Here is a 23534-nt window from a genome sequence, read left to right on the forward strand (position 1 = left end):
GGCTGATTCTCTAGTAATTGTCCAGTTTTGTTCTCCTTCATAGTATCGATTGTGATTATCAATATTTGTCATTTTTGTTTGATCCTGATATATACAGAAATATTCGCAGTCACTTTATTTATGCACCTACAAAACAGTTGGCAAAGGAAAAAAAAAATAAAAAATACATATACATATACATATATATATACATATACACATATATATATATATATATATATATATACATATATATATACATATATACATATATATATATATATATATATACAAAAACCAAAAATGATATTTTTTAAAAATAAAGAAAAGTCAAATCCCTGGAGTGCATCTATTAGGTATCTCTGTCTTTTGCATTTGTGGATCATTGAATAGAAATATCAGTAGGTCGATCATGTAGTTTGTCATGTGTAGATTATGGACGCATGTGTGGGTTTATGTATAAGGTGCAGAGGCAGCTCTGTGACAGACTGATCAGAAGGGTGACTAAAGGATGTGGCCACTGGCGTTGGGCAGAGCATCTGCTGTGGAGTTCAGGCACATGCCTCATCATCAGTGTCCTCTATTAACACCTTGATGTCCCGCACCTTTGACCTGTGGGAGAAGGCAATTACTTCAGCTTCAATTCATAACGAAACACACCAAAGGCAGCTTTTCACAGTCCTGCTAACTCTAATACTGTAAGATAGGATCAGGTAGCATAAGAGCATTTCAGGTTTAAATGGTGCATAAACTTTGCTGCTTCAGTACTAGGCTGGATAAAATGGGCAGAACTACAGACTATAAAATTTTAGATAGAAATCAGATTTCCAAAGAAATTAAAATCATTCCATTTGGTTATGCGGTTTTGGACATCTCAGCATTTGATATTTGTGGCCTTAACTTCTCAGAAGTTTGTGCCAAATGACATGATTTTTAAGTTTTGAAAATTCTGAATGGGTTTAAGAATTTCATAAGAATAATCATACTGTTGTTTCAAGATGTAGAGCATTGAAAAAGTTTGTCAGACCTTTGTAATTGAATTTCTGCATGATTTAATAAACAGTAATAAATAGGAGAATATAAACAGACAGACTGAGTGCAAAGTACACCTTGCCAGTGCAAATATTGTGCTTTCACTAATGCAATATCTTTATTTGATAAGGGCTTATTGCTATCATTGTTATTGTTAGAAAAAGTATGTGACAAGTATGTGAAACCTAATATTCACTAACTAGTGCCATAACCTCAACCAACTGCCATACCAAACTCTGTTCGTCCAGGTATGTTTTTGGGATGTCTCACTGAGCAACCCGCTACAAATCATACCTTGACGTTCCAATGGGACAGAGTTCAACACTCTTACTGGATCCTGAGGCAGCCGAGCAGCCTCCCACTCTGTCCTGCTCCACCACGTGCTTCAGAGTTGAGGCAAATGTATAGTGTATAGATTTTGGACTGTATCTGTGGGAATTTGAACCCATCTAGCCACAAAAGCAGTAGTGAGACAGTCATGTTTGAACAGTGGTGAGTCATGTTTGAACCGGACAGTGCCTTCCCCAAACTGTTATCATAAAGTTGGAAGCACTCAATTGTCTGAAATGTCTTTGCATGCTGATGAAGTAAGAGTTCCCTTCACTGGAACTAAAGGGCCTAGACCAAACCAAGAAAAGCAGGCCCAAACCATTATCCCCCTTCCACTAAACATTATATTTGGCACTGTACACTCAGGTAGGTAGTGTTCTCCTAGCATCTGAGAAACCAAAATTCTTCTTATTCTGTCAGACAGTGTTAATTTTGACAGCAGATTTCAATTTAGTTTTAGTCATAGTCTTTTGACTAAAATGCAATTTTAGTTTTAGTCATATTTTAGTCATCTGTTTTGTTTTAGTTTTAGTCTAGTTTTAGTCGACTAAAAAGCATAAGATTTTAGTCGACTAAATCTACTGTAGATTTAGTTGACTAAAATATATTGGGTTTAATTTAAATGTAATTTAGTTAAACCGTGGTAATATACAAAATATTCTAACTTAAAATTAAATAAAGCCAAGTCTCATTAAATATGTGGAATATTGTCTGTCCATAAAAACCAAAAATTAGATATGCATTGTTTAGAACTTGCATATGACATTCTTCATTCTGTAAAGCAAAAGTGCAACTCCAAATTATTTAAAAGAAAAACTGTATTTGGCAGTAATGCCATTGCAAATACTGCATGACCTGAAAAAATTATACCTTGCAGATGTCGCTTTAGATTTGTTGTATTTTTACCAGCGATTTCCGCTCCACACGGTTTACACAAGGTCTTGTTTGTCTTGACATCAAATGTGAAATTATTCCATATACCTTCTCTTCTTTTTCTCCCAGCCATTGCCATGTCATTTTAGTTTAAGTCAGACAGACACCCACCAATGTATGCAAGATGTACTGTCGCATCTCGCGTCTCAAGGTGAATCAGTATCTTAATTTTCAAATGTGCGAGTGCGTCTTTCCGCGCCACGCACCAAGATTAATTCTGATTGGATCATTTCCAAAAACGTCCCTCACTCACATTTTCGTCTCGTTTTTATTAGTTAACGAAAATGTCAATATATTTTTATTATAGTTTTCGTCATCATCACTTAATTTTTATTTAGTTATCGTCTCGTTTTCGTCAGTGAAAATTTGTCGTTGACGAAAATTATAACGAAAATATTTCGTCAACGAAATTATCACTGCTGTCAGAATGTCTGACAGTGATGCATGGTTCATCACACCTGAGAATGTATTTCCACTGCTCCACAGTCCAAGTGTCACACGCTTGACATTGTGCACAGCAATTCAGCTATGGAAACATGTGGCTCCTGAAGGACCACTCATGCCGACAGTGCTTCTTGAGGCAGTTTGAAACACTGCAGTTAGCGTCTCAGCTGAGAAAAGGCGATTTTTACGCGCCACATTCTGTGGTTCCACTATGTCAGCTTGTGTGGCCAACTTCTTTGTGGCTGAACTGTGATTGCGCGAAGATTCTTCCACTTAACATTACTGACAGTTGACTAGCAGGTCCAGGGTTGCCATATGTCTGGGTTTCCATGGACACGTCTTCTTTTTGGGCCTGTCTGGGCATCTGAGCAGTTTTTCAAAACTCGGGTGTAGCGCTGCAACCCATATGACCCAGTGTTGCAAGCTACAGTGGAGTACCAAGTGAAGGAAAAGGTAGCCACTCAGTATCAACACACAGCGTCTGGAAGGCTTGTGGATGTTTCCTTTAAAAATTAAATGATATGCACATCTCTAAGTGTCATGCTGCTCATGAGTGAAGTCAACTTCCGTAAACCATTGGCATTTTGACACTTTATTTGTGTTTTTATATGAAGTCAATCATGTTGCTTGCTTGAAGTTTAACAATCTTACCTCAGGGTTTTGGTAACTTGTTGAAAAAGGCTTGACACAATATACGTGTATACAATTGTGTGTAGATGGTAAAACGACAGTTAACTAAGGTTACAATATCCCTGGGTTTCTGCGGACAAGAATTTTAATTTTACAGGTTGGTTAGGGAAAACATTATATTAAGAGAGGTGCTTTCTGATTGGCTTGTTAATGTGAAAACTCATTAATATTCTGATCCCTGGACACATCCTCTTTTTTTGTTTCACCAAATATGGTAACCATAGGCAGGTCTAATGGCTGAAATATTTAAAACTGATTTGTTGCAACGGTGGGATGTTGTGAGGGTGCCGTTGATGGTGTAAATCAATAACTGGAATGGATGTCCACATACTTTTCACTCAGTAGTATGTATATATATATAGTGGCATGAAATGGCGTTAATGTCTCATGAGCTTAACTTTTCTAATGAGATCATCTGAAATCTTTTTTGATTGGGCCATATTGTATTTGGATTTAAGGTAACCAAACAAAAAGCTATTTTAAAAAAAAAAAAAAAAGACTCCAGGAATACAAACTTTTTCCTCACAAATATGGTATGAGGTAGGTTTTTTCAAGTACTGAACATTAATGGATCCCATAGCTGAAATGCTAACATTCTGTTAAGAGGTCAGTATCCTAACCAATAAGCCCTGATTCATTAAGTAGTAGGAAATAGAAGGAATGCACATGTAAAAGAAAAAAATATATATATACACACACACACACACACACACACACACACACACACACACACACAATATACTACATATCAGAAAGTCTTACTGAGAAGCCAGGCGGGGGCGCCGTAGTGACACACTGTAGCTACGTTTCCAGCTCTTCTTCCCCTGTCGGTTACGCACACCGTCCTCTTGGTCCATCATCTGCTCCAGCAGGGTCTGGTCGTCAGCATTTAGAGGTGCCACTGAGATGTCCCGCACTGCACGGAACTCACCACAGTTGTTGAGATGCTCGTTCTCCAACCGGAAGAAGTTCCACACAAAGCGCCTTTTGGGCACAGGAGAGCACAGTTGTGATGGAAAGTAAGAAACAAAGATACTGGAGGAAGAGAAATAAGCGAAAGCATAATGTTTGCAATGTCAAGGTGTACTATGGTCTACTCTGCTGAATCATACTGCCTGTTTATTTTCTCCTGTCTATTACTTGTGCTCTTGCACACTGTAATTGGCCTTGGGCTCTTGAAAAGTAAAATTCAAATTAAACGCATTGTTGTTATTATTATTATTATTAAAAGTAATGCAGCATCTGAACAAATTTGGCTGCTACACACGTCCATCTTACCTGAACACCTCCAGGGGCGCCAGTACAGTGGATAAGATGTCAGAAGCAGATGGAAAGATGTTCAAGGTGGTGAGGGAAATCTGAATGGTCCAGGCAAAGCGGAGAATGACATCTTCCACTATGGCACAGTAGTAGTAGGCCTACGCACATCCACAGCAGTAGATAGAAGAGAGAGAACAACATAGAAAAGCGTTAGAAAACACCATTTAAAAATAAAACTTATGGTGTTTTTGGTAAAGATGTAAAATGGACTGTGATGAGAGTTTTAAGGCCTAGAAATATGTCACAGTAGACCTGCTGATGACTGTTTGCTATCAAACTTCATTTATTTATTTACACTTTTATCCGAATTGACACACAACTGCCAACCCTGCTGACTGTCACTCTGCTGACCCTGGGATTTGAACTGGTAACTTTCTGATCACTGGCACAGCATCCTATGCCACTGAGTCACATGGTGAGGCCCCCACTCAGCCCCCACTACCTTAACACTGCTGATAACTATCAGACTGTGTAAAACTGCAAGCTGTGTTGCACTAATATACAGAAATGTTTCTGCTGTGCCACCCTCTTACTTTCTGTGGGTAGACAATCTCCTCCCTCAGGAATGTGTTTTCACCGGCGCTCCGATCAAACAGCCCCCAGTCCATCTTCAGGTCCCAAACCAGGGTATAACAGGAGTTGATCGCCGAGAAGATGATCAGCAGGTAGAAGAACACATCAGTGTCCATGTGCTGATTGACTGAGGCAGAGATGAGTAAATGTTTAAATAACTCATCCGATCAAAAGGCATAACAATCATTGTAACAAATTATAGTATAGACTGAGGTGTTGTGTGTTTGCCTATAGAAAAGTAAATTCAACTGATGCGACTATTATCAAGTGGGAGACCTCAGCATAGTCACATAAATGGACAAGGCATGACCCAGACAGAACCTGCCCCAAACCTTCATGAACCATCCTCACACATGCACGCCTCAGGTAAGTGCTATCACAGAGCGAGCTCCAAAGGATCTTCAAGCTGTCAAATAGCTGTACTTAAACGCAAGTAAAAGTAACATTGTAGGACTAGAAACGACAGCACTGCATTCCCCGGACAGCACTGTCATTCTGGTTGTGACATGTTGGTCTGGCAGTATGCATATTTGTTTATTGCACCTTCCACTGCAGAATCTTTCCCCACCAGTTAGGTGGTTACTTCTATTCCTTTGTGTATGTCCATGTTCGAAAATGTCATTTATATTATAGTAAACACACACACACACACACACAACGCAGAACACACGTTTTCGAGGGAGAAGAGTAGCGCGCCCAGCTAAATCACTGGCGTCGGACCGGCACCAAAGCAAACCGGTGAACGTTACTCAGCAGCAATGTAAATGCTTCAGATGTGGATCCACCAGGCATTTGGCTAATGATAAAAACTGTCCAGCTGCTTCGGTCAAATGCAATAACTGCGGGAAACTAGGACACTTCGCTAAGGTATGCAAATCAGCTGTAAATGAAGTGAGAGAAGTTGTTGTCCCAGAACTAACTGTGCTCTGCGCAGATGACGTTGAATTTTTGGCGGCAGTGCATGATAAGATTACCTGCACTGTTAACATTGAAGCGCCACGGGGAAATTTCCATGTTTTGGAGTTACTTGTAGATACTGGAGCTTCTGTATCTATTCTACCAGAGTCAACGTACAAACGGTATTTTGCTGACTGTGCACTTAGGGAGCCGAAAGTTAAATTAGTTACTTACGCTAGAAGTGAGCTATCTGTTATTGGCTGTTTGCCAGCAGTGGTTGCCATAGCAGATAAAGGAGATAAAGTTCCAGCCTCTTTTTACATTGTCAAAGTAGGATCACCTTTGTTAGGAATGGACTTAATTAAAGTGCTAAATGTCAGCATAATTGGAGGCAAGGTGAAATGTGTCAAGAACATAACAACATAAGAACTATACAAACGAGAGGAGGCCATTCGGCCCATCGAGCTCGCTTGGGGAGAACTTAACTAATAGCTCAGAGTTGTTAAAATCTTATCTAGCTCTGATTTAAAGGAATCCAAGGATTCAGCTTGCACTACGTTATCAAGAAGACTATTCCATACTCTGACTACTCGCTGTGTAAAGAAGTGCTTCCTTAAATCCAGTTTGAAATGTTCTCCCGCTAATTTCCACTTATGGCCATGAGTTCTTGTATTTGAGCTAATGCTGAAGTAACTATTCGGTTGAACAGCATCCAACTGTCTCCCCAGGTCAACCAGTAGTTGCCAGTCCCTTGCAGTAGCAGGCAGCCCCCCCCTGGGTCTTCTTCTTGATTTATCATCTTAACTAGATCAAGTGTTAAAACTGTCTTTTTTTGTTAACACTATGCAGTGATGCTGTAATTTTGGGGTGATCCATCTCAAAATGTAATCAGTTTTAGCTCCTCACCCACACAATGCCTTTGCAAAGTTTGAAAAGGATCTGTCAAATGTTTTCTGAGTTATCGCCTTACATTCCAAAGTGTCTGCGGCAGGGAATACAACAATCTGACCAGACAGCAGGAAACTGCACTTATTAAAGTTTAATAACTTATTAAAGGGGAAAAACAAAATATATACTTATATCATATACAGTAGTGTTGTTTGCAAATAACTGAAATTTACAGAAAGGATCTAGGGGGGATGCTTTAAAAACTTCCAGATCTTTGCACATCATCCATTCAGTAGAGAAAATTCAGATTTCTTTCCAATTTAGAAGTGAATTGTGGCAGAAAACACTTTTTCTGATCTTTGCTCCTGTGATACACTAAAATAATGAGGTGTTTCAAGATCAGGTCAGTCCTCATTGGCACACTGGCCTGGATCTTCATGCTGCATTTCATTCTTACCTTTGTGGGTTTGGTAGAGTGCGGCAAAAGTCACCACAAAGAAGGTGGTGGAGTACTTTCCCGCATTGACAAGGTGGGGGAAAGCCCGTTTGGTGTCGCGGTAACGCCGCAGGCATTGCACAAAGCGGATCCAGGCTGGCAGACACTGGATCACAGCGCGGACACCATACGAATATGTGTTGCATGTGCCACCTGCAATAAAATGAAGACCATTTAAAATTGTCAATGTTCAAAAAGCATCTGTAAGTAAATCAAAATGCTTTATTTTTCACAAACTGGTGCACCATTAGCATATTCAAAGATAGCTCCTGTAGCTCAACAAATAGAACACTGCGCTAATAATGCATTGGTCATGGATTCAAATCCCAGGAACCACACAAATTGTAACAGATTTTGTAAAGTGTAAAGGAGATTTTGTGAATGGCAAACCATGACATTTTAAGATAAAATAGTGAAAAGTCTGTTGTCTGGAATAAACAATGTGATATGCATTCCCCTTTGTCGGTTTTTTTTAATGACACATTGCACTTTAGTAGACAGATGAGAGATTTCAAACAGCTTTATGGCTCAAAAGAGAAGGACTCTCAGGCTGAAGAACACCTAACCTGCTGTGGAAGAAAGCAGGCCATCCTGTGCTGTCCAGTTAAGCTCAAAGCTGTAGAAGCACACCAGATACTCCAGGTCCATCAGAAGTACCACCAAAGAGTTCAGTTGGTCAGCCAACCAGAAGTCTGCAAATTCTACCTTGTGGAAGGGTGCTGTGAAGACACGGAACTGAGCCAGAAAGGAGGGGGAAGAGAGTGAGCTTTTGGCTAAGGTCCATTCTCACAAGTCAACAAGAACACAGTAGCCATACAGAAACAACACAAATACTGTTCGTAATGCTGCAAGAAAGACAACAGAGTGTCCAGAAGCAACAGCTGTTATATGGTCAGAAGGATTAGGAACAGGTTAGTGTTGTCATCTAGAGGACTTTTCAACAGCAAAGCAGTACAAGGTGCAGTTACTATACAGCAAAAAACTTTGCTTTTAAATGTTAACTACAAGTATACACATATGAGATTTTAGCTAATGATTACCACAAGTATTGAGTTTACACATTTTGGGCTAGTACTCATAATGCCTTGAAGCTGTATTTAATATTTTGCTAACCTATTACACAAATTTGAGTGAAACTAAAGTAAATAGTGTGCAAGTTTTTAACTTACTCCCCATCCAAGCTGTGAATTTCAAAGCAGGAGGACCAAGGGGTTTTACTGTATGGTAAGAATAAATCCATCCGGAAAGCATGGATAATATGGAAAATATAAGTCTCTCAACAAGGCTTCTAACTAGGCTTCTTCTAACTGCCAAATGTTGCTTGTCAGACTCCACCAAGGTCATCACTAATGCAACCTCATTTCTGTTCTCATGGAGCAAAATACTGACAGAGATAAATACATTATGTGCACAATTAGACAAGTGAGAATTTTTACCATATCATCATTTTTATGCATACATTTTGACTCCAAGTTGTATAATCTTGAATGCTTATTGGAGTTAAGCATATCGGGTGATGTGCTTAAGGGGTGGCCTAAGGAGATCAACACCTAATATCAAGGTGTGCATAATTATTAGGCAGCTTGTTTTCCTCAGGCAAAAAAGAGATTTGACTGACTGAAAAGACAAAAATTGTAAGAAGTCTTTCAGAGGGATGCAGCACTCTTGAAATTGCTAAGATATTGGGGCGTGATCACAGAACCATCAAACGTTTTGTTGCAAATAATCAACAGGGCCGCAAGAAATGTGTTGAGACAAAAAGACACAAATTAACTGCCAAAGATTTGAGAAGAATCAAACGTGAAGTTACCAGAAACCCACTGTCCACCAGTGCTGTCATATTCCAGAACTGCAATCTACCTGGAGAGCCCAGAAGTACAAGGTGTTCAGTGGTCAGAGACATGGCCAAGGTGAGGAAAGCTGAAACCTGACCACTACTGAACAAGACAAATAAGTTGAAACATGAAGACTGGGTCAAGAAATATCTGAAGACCAATTTCTCAAAGGTTTTATTGACTGATGAGGTGAGAGTGACCAGATGGATGGGCCCATGGCTGGATTAGTAACAGAGCTCCACGACGACTCAGATGCCAGCAAGGTGGCGGTAGGGTACTGGAATGGGCTGGTATTATTAAAGATGAGCTAGCTGTACCTTTTGGGCTCGAAGATAGACTCAAAATCAACTCCCAAACCTACTGCAAGTTTTTAGAGGACACTTTCTTCAAGCAGTGGTACAGGAAAAAGTCTGCATCCTTCAAGGAGACCATGATTTTTATGCAGGACAATGTTCCACCGCATGCATCGAAGTACTCCACTGCGTGGCTAGCCAGTAAAGGCCTTAAAGATGAAAGAATAATGACATGTCCCCCTTCCTCACCTGACCTAAACCCTATTGAGAACTTGTGGGCCCTTCTTAAATGGGAGATTTACGGAGAAGGAAAACAGTACAGCTCTCTGAACAGTGTCTGGGAGCCTGCATTTGCTGCTGCACAAAAAGTTCAGCGTCAACAGATCCAGAAACTGACACTCCATGAATAGAAGGCTTATGGCTATAATTGAAAAGAAGGGTGGCTATATTGGTCACTGATTTTTATTTGTAAATTTTGAGTTGTTTGTTTATTATTCTCACTTTAACAGATGAAAATAAATAAGTGAGATGGGAAAATTTGTTTTTCCTTCAGTTGCCTAATAATTGTGCACATATATGTATTCCCCTGCAAATGTTCACACTCACATTTCCTTTGTGAAATTCAGTTTTCTGGTTTATTGACATTCTGGATTAAGTGATAGCACGGTATATGTTCCATACTAAAATAAATCCTTAAAAATACAACTTGCCTAATAATTGTGCACACAGAGATGTTCTAAAAAAAAACTGCCATACTGGCAAGCTGACCTATCCTTTTTTATCAACAATTTCCTCAACACATTCACTCATTGTCTTACTCCACGCTGTTTCGGTTGTTGTGTCACATGTTGATGGTGCAACTGAACAAACACCTAATGAACGACTGGCTGTTTAAAAAGTCTCTCGTAGCACACTCCATTATCAAGGGATATAATGCACTGTTTATGAACCAGGGAAGGAGCACGCTTGGGGTTTGTTCGTGCAACCAAAATTAGCGTATTCATTTTGTGCTTTCCTGGTGGTTTGCATTTAATGCATTCAAGTGAAACTATCAAACATTCTAGTAAACAATTTTGTTTTTGCTATTGAAGTGTGTATTGTTGAATCGCTCAAGCCTATGTAGAAACAGTAAAAGGTACACAGCCCTGGAAAAAATTTAGACCACTCCATATTTCTTTTAAGAAACTGCATTGTTAAACCCTGGTTTAAATCCTGGTTCTGCTGGCAGAAGGTTACACTGAGCAGCAGGGTGCTTCTGGGCTCAAAGGTTCTAAGGCAGCAGTACACAAGAACAGTGCCTCATGAATTGAAGGGATGACATCAAGTAACCTTCAAAAAGAAACATTAAGTGGTGCACTGCTAGGACAGTTCATATCAGGCTTTTAGAAGTAGGGTTGAAGACCCATAAAGCAAGAAGCCCTTTATTAATGAGAAACAGAGAAGAGCCAGGTTGGACTTTACAATGTATGTAAATGTACATTTTACACAGATAAGAGAGGTAAGGAGCAGGAACTGATTACAGTGCGTTGCTGCACCCACCACATGACAAACCACCTCAGGGATGAGAACCTGAGTGTAGCCATGCAGTGGGTGATACCTCAGCACTACATTAGTCTGATTGGACCAGTGTGAGTGTTTTTTCCAGTGGCTGGAGTGCCAATCTTGCATTTACACCGAAGCATACCCATAAATTGAAAAATAAGTGAAACTAATAATGTTGCTGTGGTCTCTCAACCTTTTCCAGAGCTGCAGAAGTAGATGTAGATGAAGGACCCTAACAGGATGACAGTAATCCAAAGTAAAGAAAAAGAAAATTCTTTACTCCTAATTTAATCGCGGAAAAATTTTCAAACAACCAAAAAGAAAATCCATGCATAAAAATAAAATCATAAAAGTAAAATGGTACAAAGAACTTTAGATAATGCTAATGATACTATTAGTGATAAAAAAAACTTCTGATGAAAGACCATAGGCTCACCAGCAGTTTCAGCAGCCAGAAACGGGACTTGTAGTAGCAGGTTTTGAAGGGATTGATGAGGAACAAGAGCATGAAGCCATAAAGGATGAGTGGGTTGACTTGCATGGGGATCAAGATGGACTTCGAGTTCAGGCAGGCGAGGATACTGAGACACCACAACACCCCAAGGAAGCCTGCAATCTTTAAGGGGGAAAAACAATTAAAAAAAAATGATATAATATCAGCAACAGTCACACAACAGTCTCCAGCAAACGTGTGACTCTGCAGACGCCACACCAGCCCACACTCCGGCCATCTCTCTGCATCACTGCACTGCACTCTCACCTCAAAAAGGTGCTGATGGGACAGGTTATTACGAGGGTTCAGCTCAAATATCAGTACGTGATTAACCCCAGCTTGTCGCCATCCGTAGGTGTTGATGCCCAGGAGGAAGAGGAACTGGATGAGCAGAAATCCGCCCCGATAGATACGCACCAGCGGCCACACATTCCCTTTTCCTGTTAACATGGTACCTGTGAACAAAATAGATTACCAATATTATTGTCAAAATTAACAGGACAAAAGCAGACATCAATGAAGTATGCAGACCAGACCTGGGCAGAAGCTGACCTGAGCTAATTTTACTGGCGTTTGGGTAAAGATTTTTGCACACAATTTTTTCTTTGACTTAATAAATATAATCAATACCAAAATCTAACAAGTCTATTATTGTGGCTTTCATGGGACATGAAGGTAATTAAAAACGACTCCTGCTGACATCATGAAGCTCGGATTTGGCCTCAACAAAACATAATTGCCCAGATTTGATAGACTGTATTTATCCATCCACAATATTTTACTGGAAAATGACTCATTTTATGTTCCACAAATGAACTGTAAAGTATACTGAATCCACTACGCGACCTTTTTGACAATGAAATGGTTACAGTTGTCTGCATTACCAATGATAATGAAGGCCACTGTGAGCACGCAAAACGCTCCGCAGAACAGGCCGACCCGGAACGTGGTCCAAGATGGGGCTGGCTGCAAAGGCAAAACAGCCAGAGTCAGGAAAAACCGAGTCTTAACAGGAAAAATAATAAATAAAAAATTACAAATCCGACTGAACAAACAGTGATGAAACAATGCGAGAGCATGTCCAGTGATTGTGTGACCGATGCCACGCATCTCATCTGTATTATATTAAACATTTATTTTTATTTATATTTCCTGAACAATATTCTGTCCTCAAGAGTTTCTCTTTGTGTACTCTGTACTTCTGTACTTTGTGTACTGTACTGCCTTCTTTATTTGCCTGCACTGTGTGTTCTCTTCACACTTTGCCTATATGTTTGTATCTGTTCGCTTTATGCACCTCACTGCTGTAAGCAAGAGAATTTCCCCATGGGATCAAAATAGTCCTTGTTAAGCGATATTTGGTAAAGTTAAAAAAAAATTAATAAATGATGAAGAATCTTCCACCTTGCCATGGATGTCTTCATAAATGTAGAAGTTTAAGTTATAATGAAAACCTCTATTTGTTGAGTTGCTATAAGATGAATGCTACTAATAATTGAACTTTATTTCTATATAGCATAGCCCTAAACAGAACTGCAACAATCCCTGGAATGAAAGAAAGAGAGAAGTCTGTCTATATTGTAACACGGAGTTTGTCAATAACATGGCCAGAACATCAGGGACAGATCTGACAAACATGTATTAAGTTTAAAAAGGGATTAAGTCAAAAACATTAGTAGAACATCTTGACAACAATTTGGATGAGTCAGTGTTATTTTGAGCTGGTCAGTGACAATGACTCAGGTGGCATCACTGCTGCATTAGAGAGCTGCCACCCACAGTCGACAGACATGCGCTTTGTGAGTATGGTTATCTCTACACTCCCCGTGTCTGTGGCTCCCTGTGATGAATCGAACATACAGACAAACCATTTTACTGAAAAGAAGGGTCACCCGAGTGCATCAGGCTTGGGAATATCATCCTCAGCCCTTATTACAATAACTCCCTTCTTCATCTCTGATAATACTCTTTCTGAATAAAAGGCCCTTTAACTTTTGAGCCAAGTTCTACTTAAAAAAGACAGGAAGAATTAAAACAAAGTGCTGATGAGAACATACCTGTGCTGCGCCAAGCGGAGGAACCCTCAGTCTCTTCATGGCTTTCTGCCGATCTCCCCCCTCCAATTCTGTTGTCACCAAGGTCTAAAGACAAATACAGGCAAGTCAACAGCCAATAATGTCATATACTGCACAAGGAGGAGTCCAGGCTTTGTAATACCTCAGGCGTGACACTGGCAAGATTAAAAGAGGGGCACCTCGGTCTCGGAGATCAGCTGTGTGATCTTCTTGCAGGTGTAGAAGGGGGCCACCTCCACGTGAGCAACTCTCCAATCAGCCCCACGAGGAGTCTCCAGGATCTTATCATGTTTCTTCAGAATTTTCCGGAAGCCAGTGAAATTGAGATTCTGAGATGGAAACGAAATAAAATAAATCAATAAAATAAACTGAATGGAATTCTGCATAATGGAAAATTAACCACGAAATTTGGATATAGAGCACCTGGTAGTTCTGCAGAAGGATGAGGCTTAGGTAGAACTCGCTGAAGGCCAGCTGGAGGTCTTTGATGTTGCGGTATTTGACGCGTTCCTCGTGCGACAGGTGGAACACTGTCTTGTGCCGCCTACGCAGACCGGGCACACTGCCCTCTCTCTGAGCATCCAGAGACGACTGCAGCTCATTCTGAAGGGTGGCGAAGCGCCTCTGTGCCTCTGCAAGCTTCTCTGATTGGCAGATTTTGAATAACTTACATCAATTTACATATGCTGTCTGGAATTTATAAAGCAAAAACATAGACAAGTATGGACTTGGACTTAAAGTAAATCAGCCTGCTCATTGCTTGCTGTATGAAGGCAGACACTCTGGTCCAGTGGCAGAGAATTGTACAGAAGCAGGCCGGTCCTGCATTTCTTCACATTAGTCTGGAGGGCAGCTAAAAAGCAGAGTAGGAAACACTTCAACAAAGTATGATGCCTTAAGCAAGAAAGCAGCTTGGGAGCATAGAAACTGAAGCACACAAAATGAACAAACTCCCAGCAAGGCTCTAAAACAACTTACTACATTAACTGAAACAGTCAAGATCATGGCAATGTAGCTGGAATTTTAAAGGGCATCAAATCAGCAACATAAGTACAGTGCCATGACAAAGTATCTGCCCCATCCAAGTTCCCTCTCCTATTACCACGTCCATTTGATTGCAGTTGTTGCTGTTAAAGAATTAAGTTTAGTAGGGCAATTAATTTGTCACATAAAATCGGTGAGTTTTTTTTCCTTCAATGAGTCCAGTGTATATTTAAGATCTGAGCATTGTGTTGTTCTTTATATTATCTTAAATTTTAAATTTGTTTGGAGAAACAATTAAGTGTCATGAATAAGGAAAAAGAAGGAATCAGGTAATACTTGGCCACAGCACTATAAGCACTATAAGTATATGCATGAGGGCTGGACAATGACGATATGGCAAGATATGTTATCATATTACAACTCAGTTTGACCATTGCTTAACTTTAATGCTGCTGTATTCAAGTGCAATAGGTGAAATGTGTAACAAAAATACACACCACTAGAAAACACTAACAGTACGGCTTGTTCCACAATATGCAGTGCATTTGTTGGGCACAAGTTGTCCACCCTCTGCTATCTGATTGGTTGGAATTCTGTTCACTTCTGTGATCTGATGTGTATGGAACGCCATATTACTCAAAATGAAATAAATATACCTATAAACAAATATTTTAATAATTTAGTGAGTCCCTTTATTTGAAAATATATATTCCATTAATTAATATCAGATCGATGTATTTCCGAATGACGATTTTCCGCACCAGCCTTTTCATTTCATAATGCTACTTTTCATTATAATGGTGCACTCTGCCAATCACTTTGACGGGAGTGGGACTGAGCCTGTGATTTGCAATTCATTAATCGGCCTAGAGGATACAGGAAGTACTTTGAAAAGTCCCAGGAAGCAATGGAGGTTAGTAGTTAGATCCGTAGATTAGCGGAGTACACAAAGGAAATGTCATGGCAAAACTCTTATCCCAATGGATGCCATCTGGGTATAAACAGTGAGAAAGGGTACATTTTGACACAGCATTTCTTCTCTTCTATACACCTCCACATGGTCTTTTTAACTTTCTAGATGTGTGTTTGGCGACCTACAAATACAAATAAAACCTGTGTAGACATGCATTATTATACTGTGTCAACACGGTACAAATGTATGTGTTAAGGTCTTTAAGTACTAAAATATACCTAGGCTAATACTTCTCTATTCAAGAGCAAAGGAATCAGTCTGTAATGCACTTCATTGGTTGACATATAATATTATTTCGGCTTTTAATCATAACCAGTTAAGCTCAAAATTTGTGAAAATTTCAATGAAGAGGTTCATTGATATGCTGAATTATATGTCTGACTTGGAATAAGTAAAGTAAAAGGAGCAAAGTAGTCAGGACCACAGTGGGACTGAATTTCTGAGCGAGAATTCAAGAATGGGTCGTGACAGTCTAATAGTCAACCAACTTCCCACTAGATTATTTTTTGGTGTTGCAGGGAAAAAGATGCGCTGTCGTTCATGCAGTTTACTACACAATAGCCCATTCTGCACTGACTTGCATTCTGTCAAATGCTGCGGTATAGACAGAAGCATAACATACTGTATTATAAGAGTTTAGCCAGGAGTACATAATCAGCTCAGAACTGTAATATATTGAAGACCAAAAGGCTCAGTAATATTGCATGTTACATGGTCTGAAATGTATGTAGCTGAATGCATGTGTTCTATCGAGGCTGTACTTCACAGTTCGCAAATATTTGCGAATTTAAGAACCATCATTGGCTGAAGTCCTTCAAGATGGGTATTTTTACATGTCTAGAGGGTAAAAAATGCCATGTCGAGAAGCATTCTTTCTCACAGTTTATACCTTGACAGCGTTCCATGTGTTTGATGTTTCTAGTTCCGACTTTTGTCATTGTGAAGACATTCACGGAACACTTTCTCCAATCACAAGGTCGATCCTGCCCCCTCACAGCGATTAACAGAGCTTACCATTACGAAAAATGGGGTTATGAAATAAAAATCTGATTTGGAAATCCATCATTTGGAAATACATCAACGTGAAAAGTTGAACTTTAGTGTGAAATTTAATTTGAATGAAGTAATCATACAAAATAATGTTTATTATTTAAGAATGAAAGGGCAATTATTGAAACTTAATAATAAATAAAAATAATAGATAGAATATATTGATCGCCGTCGGGAAATTGTCTTTTTACACCTCCCTCAACTTGCTCTTTGTAGAGTAAGCTGTCCACGAAGGGCAGCGACCTGTTGGGGTTCCAAGGGAACTGGGGGTTAAGGGTCTTGCACAAGTACCCTCAGACTTGCTGAGGCTGGAAACATTAATTAAGAATAAAATGACACTTAATTATTTAAATATTTATTCATTTATTTATGTATAAATATATTCATTTCATTTTGAGTAATATGGCATTCCATATATGTGTGCCTTCAAGTAAAGTTTGTTATCAAATTTTCTCATTTCCTAATGTTTTAAATTTTAAATGACGATAAGTCAATATATCGTTTATACCACCCAACCCTAGCATGTATATACAGTTTGTACAGCCGCGGAAAAAATTAAGAGACCACTATATTTTTCAACAAATCTGCATTCTTAATACTGGTTTAACTGTGGTTTTGCTGGCAGCAGGATGCTTCCAGGTTTAAAATTTCTAAGACAGCAGTACTCAAGAATAAGGTGAAGCTGGACAGAAGGAATGGGAAACATTAAGTGCAGGTGTGAAGTGCATTGCTAGAACAGGTCGTATAAAGCTACTAGAAGCAAGACTGAAGTCCCATAAAGCAAGGAAGAAGCCCTTCATTAATGAGAAATAAGGAAGAGCCAGGCTGCAGTTTGCAAACAAATACATATTACTCATAGACGCACATTCATAAATTGAAAAATGAGCACAACAAAAAATTCTATGGCTCACGCAACATTTGTGACTCTGCTATTTGTTGATTTTTGTCAAATAGTACCGCAGCTGATGGGTAGAAAAACATCCACAATATGAGGAGCAGTTATCAGCTCCACCAGCAGGTGATGTACTGGAAGAAGGCTAAAATAAGAGTTGCTAGTTAAGCTTTGTTAAACTGGCATTTTATAAAATGTTGAATAAACAGAAGTCATTTATTGGTGATTTCATGTCGGAATCAGTGTTTTTCCGCACCGCGAATGTAACGTTTTCCTTGGGTTTCACGTGTTTGCTGTTTGTGGGCCTATACGCCTTCTTGGGCCACTTCTGATTGGTGAGCATGACTGGTACGCGAGAAGCACGTCGCTTGTGATTGGTGAGAATGACTGACACAGGGAGCACGGCATGAATTTGTAAAACTATTCTCGCAGCAGTTTTAAACCCTGGGTCCGACGTGCTGTATAATGTATATCCTAAATCGCGATTTTTGCGACTTGCTAATCGCGTTGTTTCAAATTGCGATTTCGATTTGAAATCGATAAATAGTGCAGCGCTAGTACAGAGTGGACAAAAATCCGCAAATAAATAGGAGTGAAGTCACAAATGTAACGCGATCCACAAACAGACAGGACGTGATCCACAAATGTACAAAATACATTTCACACGTACAAGTAACTTCCATATTTTCGTGGATATGATTTTGCACAACACAAATTTTAAAAATACATATTGGTAGATAGTGAAATATTTGTAGATCATGATACATATTTGTGGATTGTTGTCTGTGGGTTACAACTAATAAAGTTCAACAAATACTTCCATAGGTTCCCTCGATGCCCCAATACGCAACAGATGCGGCCGACCCCTCCCACACTCAGGGCTCTCCTATCACCTGGTCTAGGGGATGCTGACAGCGCCTGAGGACGTCGCCACCCGCCGCCCGCTGCATTGCTCACTTGCTGCCCCAATGCAATTGAAATGCTTGTGTGCATTTTATTTCCATTCGCCTTGTTTACCATAATTGCAAGTATTATGTACTAAAACAAAAACATCACTGTAGTATAGGGTAAAACATCTTCTGAGGAAAATCAAATAGACAGTGCGCATAAAGAAATTGAAAAGTGTTAACCACCATTGTTTCTTCAAAAATGCTTCGAGTTTGATTGTCTTGTGTACACCTTGTCTGGATTGTCGCGGTACAGCATCCAGCAGTAGTCGGCCATCATGCTTTCACTGTAACCATGCAGCTGCACCTTCTCTGTACTCCTCATCACCTTCTACAATATCAAGACCATCATGTGGCGGTACAGGAACAGGCAATGAATCGTCATGAGGAACAGGCCTGATTGCAGAATCTAGGCTGGGATATACAATTTTGTGCTTAGTTTTAACTGAGAATCCACTTGTATTCGTGCGGCAAAAGTAGCAATTGTTGAGATGGTCTCGCGGTTCCCTCTACACCATCGGAATTCCAAATGGCATTGCTGCCTTTTGCCGAATTAGCCAGTCATGGAGACCATTTCAACAACTGGTACAGATGGCATGTGGAGCCCAAGATTTATCCTGGTCTCCAGGTGGACAGCCAAAGTATCATTTATATATCTTCTTAAGATCTGCAGTGATTGGGCGACATGGTGCTTTCATTGTGAATGAACCACACACATGACAGAAACGGTCTGGATGATTAATACAATTAAATCAATACAATTTCTAGGCATGATAACAACTGAAAGCCAACACAGTTGATGCTGTCTGTCACCGGCGCCTTCGATTTCCAGGTCGATGACCCAGAATTCAAATTCGAGAGTTAGATTTAGTATTTCTTTTGCAACTATTCCAGAAATAAAAAAAATGTCGAGAAGCTTACATCAGCAAAACAAAACCTGAGGCACAACTACCGATGTTTCCCACCAAACTAAGTTGTATACACAAGACATGCGCACTAGGTCAAATTAATTATACTCGAATCGCAACTAGACAAGTGTCAATAAAACATAAATCAATATCTAGTCACCTAGAGAACGGTGATGCTGTCTATAAGATAAAAAACACAGACTGCATGTACATAATATCATACTACATATAGCTTCATCACAAAAACTTGACGTGCTAGAGAAAAACTAAACACAGATTTGAAATCAGTATGCAAAATACTACAAAACCGCACATAAAATTACCTCTAATGAAAATTACCTGTTAACCTGTGCAATCAAATGGTTCCTTTTGGCCAGCATGACTGTTTCTCAATTTCAATGTAAGTTTGTTGAAGCAGTTTTTCATTACAGTAATAAACACCAAAATTAAACCCCAGGGAATGTTACACTGAAATATTCTGGGTGCTTTTGGAGATTATTTGCTTCATACCTGGATTTAATACCTTAATTCAACAATAGAAATCTCTGCCAATGTGCAGTATGTGTAACCAGAACTTCCTTATGCAGTTGTCATAGTTACCTGAATAGAAAGTGTTGATTTTTGCCAATTCTTTTTCACAAGCTTGAAAAAACTTCTCTTCAAACTTGGCATAGTATCTTTTAACAGTGTCTTCATCTGTGACTGGAGAAAAGGGAACAACAGAGTTTTTTGGTGAAAAAAAATTATATCAATTATGCAACACATAAAGCAAATGCAACAAGCTGCAACAACAAACAGTGTGATACCACACACACACACTAGTGTGATAACGCATACCACGGTTGGTATTTCAAAGAAATAAATATAAAGGCTGATATACAGTTAAGCTGTCAGATAAGCTTTCAGCAGTGTTGGTACAAATAAAGCAACTGGATAGGAAGCTAAATATAGCTAAAAATAAATATTTATCACGCAAAATACACTACACAGTTGTATGGAGCCCTTTCAGGAAACCAATGTTACGTCCGTGTGTGTGAGTCCAGTCCATCGCTCCTTCAGATCCCATTCTGTCAAGCTGCTGATTCCGGTTCCGCATTTTCCATCTCGCTACACAAGCCGTGCCAAAACTGGATGGACTGGTTATCATCGCCTCGTTCCCGTTTCCCGCCTGCACACCCCATCTCCTAGCTTTTGTTCGTGATTTGTATTTGCTTTGCCTTTTGCTATTGTATTTCGGATTTACTGTTACGACCCGTTTTGGCTTTCGACTTTCGCGCTTTGGTTTTCAATTTGGTTTTGGTTACTCGGCTTGGATTTGTTTACCCGTGTTTTGACTTATCGCCTGATTATCGACTATTCTTAGGATTTATAATATATATATATATATATATATATATATATATATATATATATATATATATATATGTTCTTTTTGTATGTGTGTGTGTATGGGGGTATGGGTTGTAGGGAGTGACTACCATTTGTTTCCTGCTTGTACGGCGTTTTTGTCCCTGTTTTGTGATTAGCGAGGGTTAGGATAGTGTTTGTCTTTTGTTTCACTTTTTTTTTTGGGTCAGGGAAGTTCGTCGGTACGCGGGTAGTTAATTCACTGGGCTTTGTTTGTTGTCTTGGCCGGTGTCACTCCTGAAGCTCACCTTTTCCCCTGAAATACACAGTGTTACCATCATCATCGCCTTGGGTGTTAGTTATTCCCTCACCTCCTTCTCCTCTACCTCTCGACTCCCTGCTCCCCTTTTCCCGAACCTTATCGCTGTTTACGCCCCGTCCCTAGGCCGGGACGTAACACCAAATCTGATGTTTCCTGCAGATGCTGATAAATGTAAAAGCACAGTGATATACACATGGGGAGGGCTGGGTGATATCACATCAATATTATGTTGTGCATGCGCAATAATCACCAGGGCCTCAGATGACGGGCAAAACATTTGGCCGGACAACAGCTTTTCGGTTCTGTACAGATGTTTATTTATGCCCACAATTTGATAAGCAGATTAGTAGTACAGCTAAAATATGAGATGCTTTTTGTGACACCCAAAAGTTAGTAATCTGTATAAACTTGGCATATCTTTATGTTTATTAAATTCGGTTAACTGAGCACACCACATAATACTGTTTTGGTATACAGTGGTACCTCGGTTCTCGAACTTAATCCATTCCGGACTCCGGATCGAATCCTAAAAAGTTCGAGTTCTGATCGAATTTTTCCCATAAGAAATAATGGAAAACCAATTAATTGGTTCCTGGCCCCCCAAAATTACACCCAAATATTTTTTTTTTCTTTTTTTAGCATTTAAACAAAATGAACAGGATAAAACAAGAGCAGCATTTTTTTCTTAATGGCTTCCAAAACGATAAAGATATTATCCCAACATTACCCCTGTCCTGCCCCGATCGTCCGCTCCTTCCGTGTGCCACGCCCCCCCGTTAACCTCATGTGGGATCCCCATATGATCAGCTGTTTCTGGTTGTTGTCACCAGTCCTCTGTATTAAGTCTGCGTTTCAGTTTGTTTCCCCAGTCCGGTCATTGGGTGCGTTCGACTTGCTTACAGTGCTGGCTTAAAGCAATGCATTCTGATCCTGACGCAGTGCATTACGGTAAGATGCATTGCGACCTCGCACCCCGCTGCACAAACTGGAACTGCCTCCGTGACGACACACCTTTGCCCTTATTGGCTGAAGAGTTTAGTTACACACATGACGTTTGTATCCCAGGCAGTTCTGATGTGTAATCTGCTATTTCTCCTGAATATCAGGTAAAGCAGTGAGAACTGGTTTTCAGTTAATTTACCTGGTAAAATAAAGTTTAAATAAATTACATACAGTAAATGCTCTAATAGTACACGTAAGTTAGTGGTTTATTTATTGTTAGTTATGTAATGTTGTGCTGCTTTATTTGGTTAATCGTCCAGTCTGTGAAGAAGGCATTCAAGTAAGAATTGCATTGTAGTATGACTCACTTCCCAGCGCATACAATTTATATTAGGTCAGCGTTCACGGTACGACTTCTGATATTCAAATCGAGTTTCAAGAAATTTGAGTTCTAGTGAGTTCGAGAACCGAGGTACCACTGTACTTCAGTGTGATATGCACTCTAGCAGGCACACCACATAATACTGTTTTGGTATACTATGGTTTGGTATACTACAGTATAATATGCACTGAAGTGGCGGTGAAGAAAGGAAGAGCTCAGCAGCTTCTTTCAAAAGTGGAGATCTTGCGGATAAATAAGGTTAAAAAAAAAAAACATTGCTGGTGTGGAGGTACTTTTTGCAGTTTAAAGTCTGATACATTTATTAAACATAAGATTATGCCGAATTTATACTGATTACTAACTTTTGGGCATCATAAAATGACTCATTAATATTTTAGGCACACTACTAATCTGCCTAACAAATTGTGGATGTAAAAAAAATATCCGTATATTACCGAAAAGCTGGCGTCCGGTCAAATGTTTCACCTGTCATCTGAAGCCGTGGTGATGCATATTCAACATAATATTGATGTGATATCGCCCAGCCCTAGACACGAGTATAAATCCCTGTACCTAAAACACAGCTCATACATAGTGTTACAGCAGATGGCACTTATTCAAAGTTTCAGTTAGAGCTGGGCGATATGGCAAAAAAAAATATTACGATATTTTTTCCTGTATTGACCGATATCGATAATTATCCATATTATAGTTTCACAATGCTGTTCCATGTAATAATGTAATAATCAAAATAATAATAAAAATAACCCTATTCTGACAAATAGAATGAATAGATTGAAATAAACAATATTAGTAAACAAATACTTATTTTTTCAACAAATTTTACTGTTTACATACAAAATTCCCTTAAAATTATAAAAGGTTATTGATTTTCAAGTATTCAAAGAAACACAGCTCAAATGAACAAAACCATATAATAATGTAACAATGTGCAAAACTGTAAAAT

At 39.4% G+C, this 23534-nt stretch overlaps 1 protein-coding gene across 1 annotated transcript in view; it reads right to left on the minus strand.

Moving 5' to 3' along the window:
* Positions 1-254: 254 nt before the first annotated feature.
* The window catches only part of LOC111847498 (xenotropic and polytropic retrovirus receptor 1 homolog), a 46069-nt gene continuing 22789 nt past the window's right edge, over positions 255-23534 (minus strand). The window contains exons 3-15 of the mRNA XM_072704223.1: positions 20175-20276; positions 14244-14464; positions 14000-14149; positions 13803-13886; positions 12630-12711; positions 12013-12200; positions 11689-11868; positions 8149-8317; positions 7544-7735; positions 5262-5428; positions 4687-4826; positions 4171-4392; positions 255-591 (exon numbers count right to left, since the gene is read on the minus strand). Coding sequence (XP_072560324.1) covers positions 531-591; positions 4171-4392; positions 4687-4826; positions 5262-5428; positions 7544-7735; positions 8149-8317; positions 11689-11868; positions 12013-12200; positions 12630-12711; positions 13803-13886; positions 14000-14149; positions 14244-14464; positions 20175-20276 — 1958 coding nt within the window. The 3' untranslated portion in view covers positions 255-530. The remainder of the gene's footprint in view (positions 592-4170; positions 4393-4686; positions 4827-5261; positions 5429-7543; positions 7736-8148; positions 8318-11688; positions 11869-12012; positions 12201-12629; positions 12712-13802; positions 13887-13999; positions 14150-14243; positions 14465-20174; positions 20277-23534) is intronic.

Source organism: Paramormyrops kingsleyae, chromosome 21, assembly GCF_048594095.1.
Source record: "Paramormyrops kingsleyae isolate MSU_618 chromosome 21, PKINGS_0.4, whole genome shotgun sequence".
Classification (NCBI taxonomy): domain Eukaryota; kingdom Metazoa; phylum Chordata; class Actinopteri; order Osteoglossiformes; family Mormyridae; genus Paramormyrops; species Paramormyrops kingsleyae.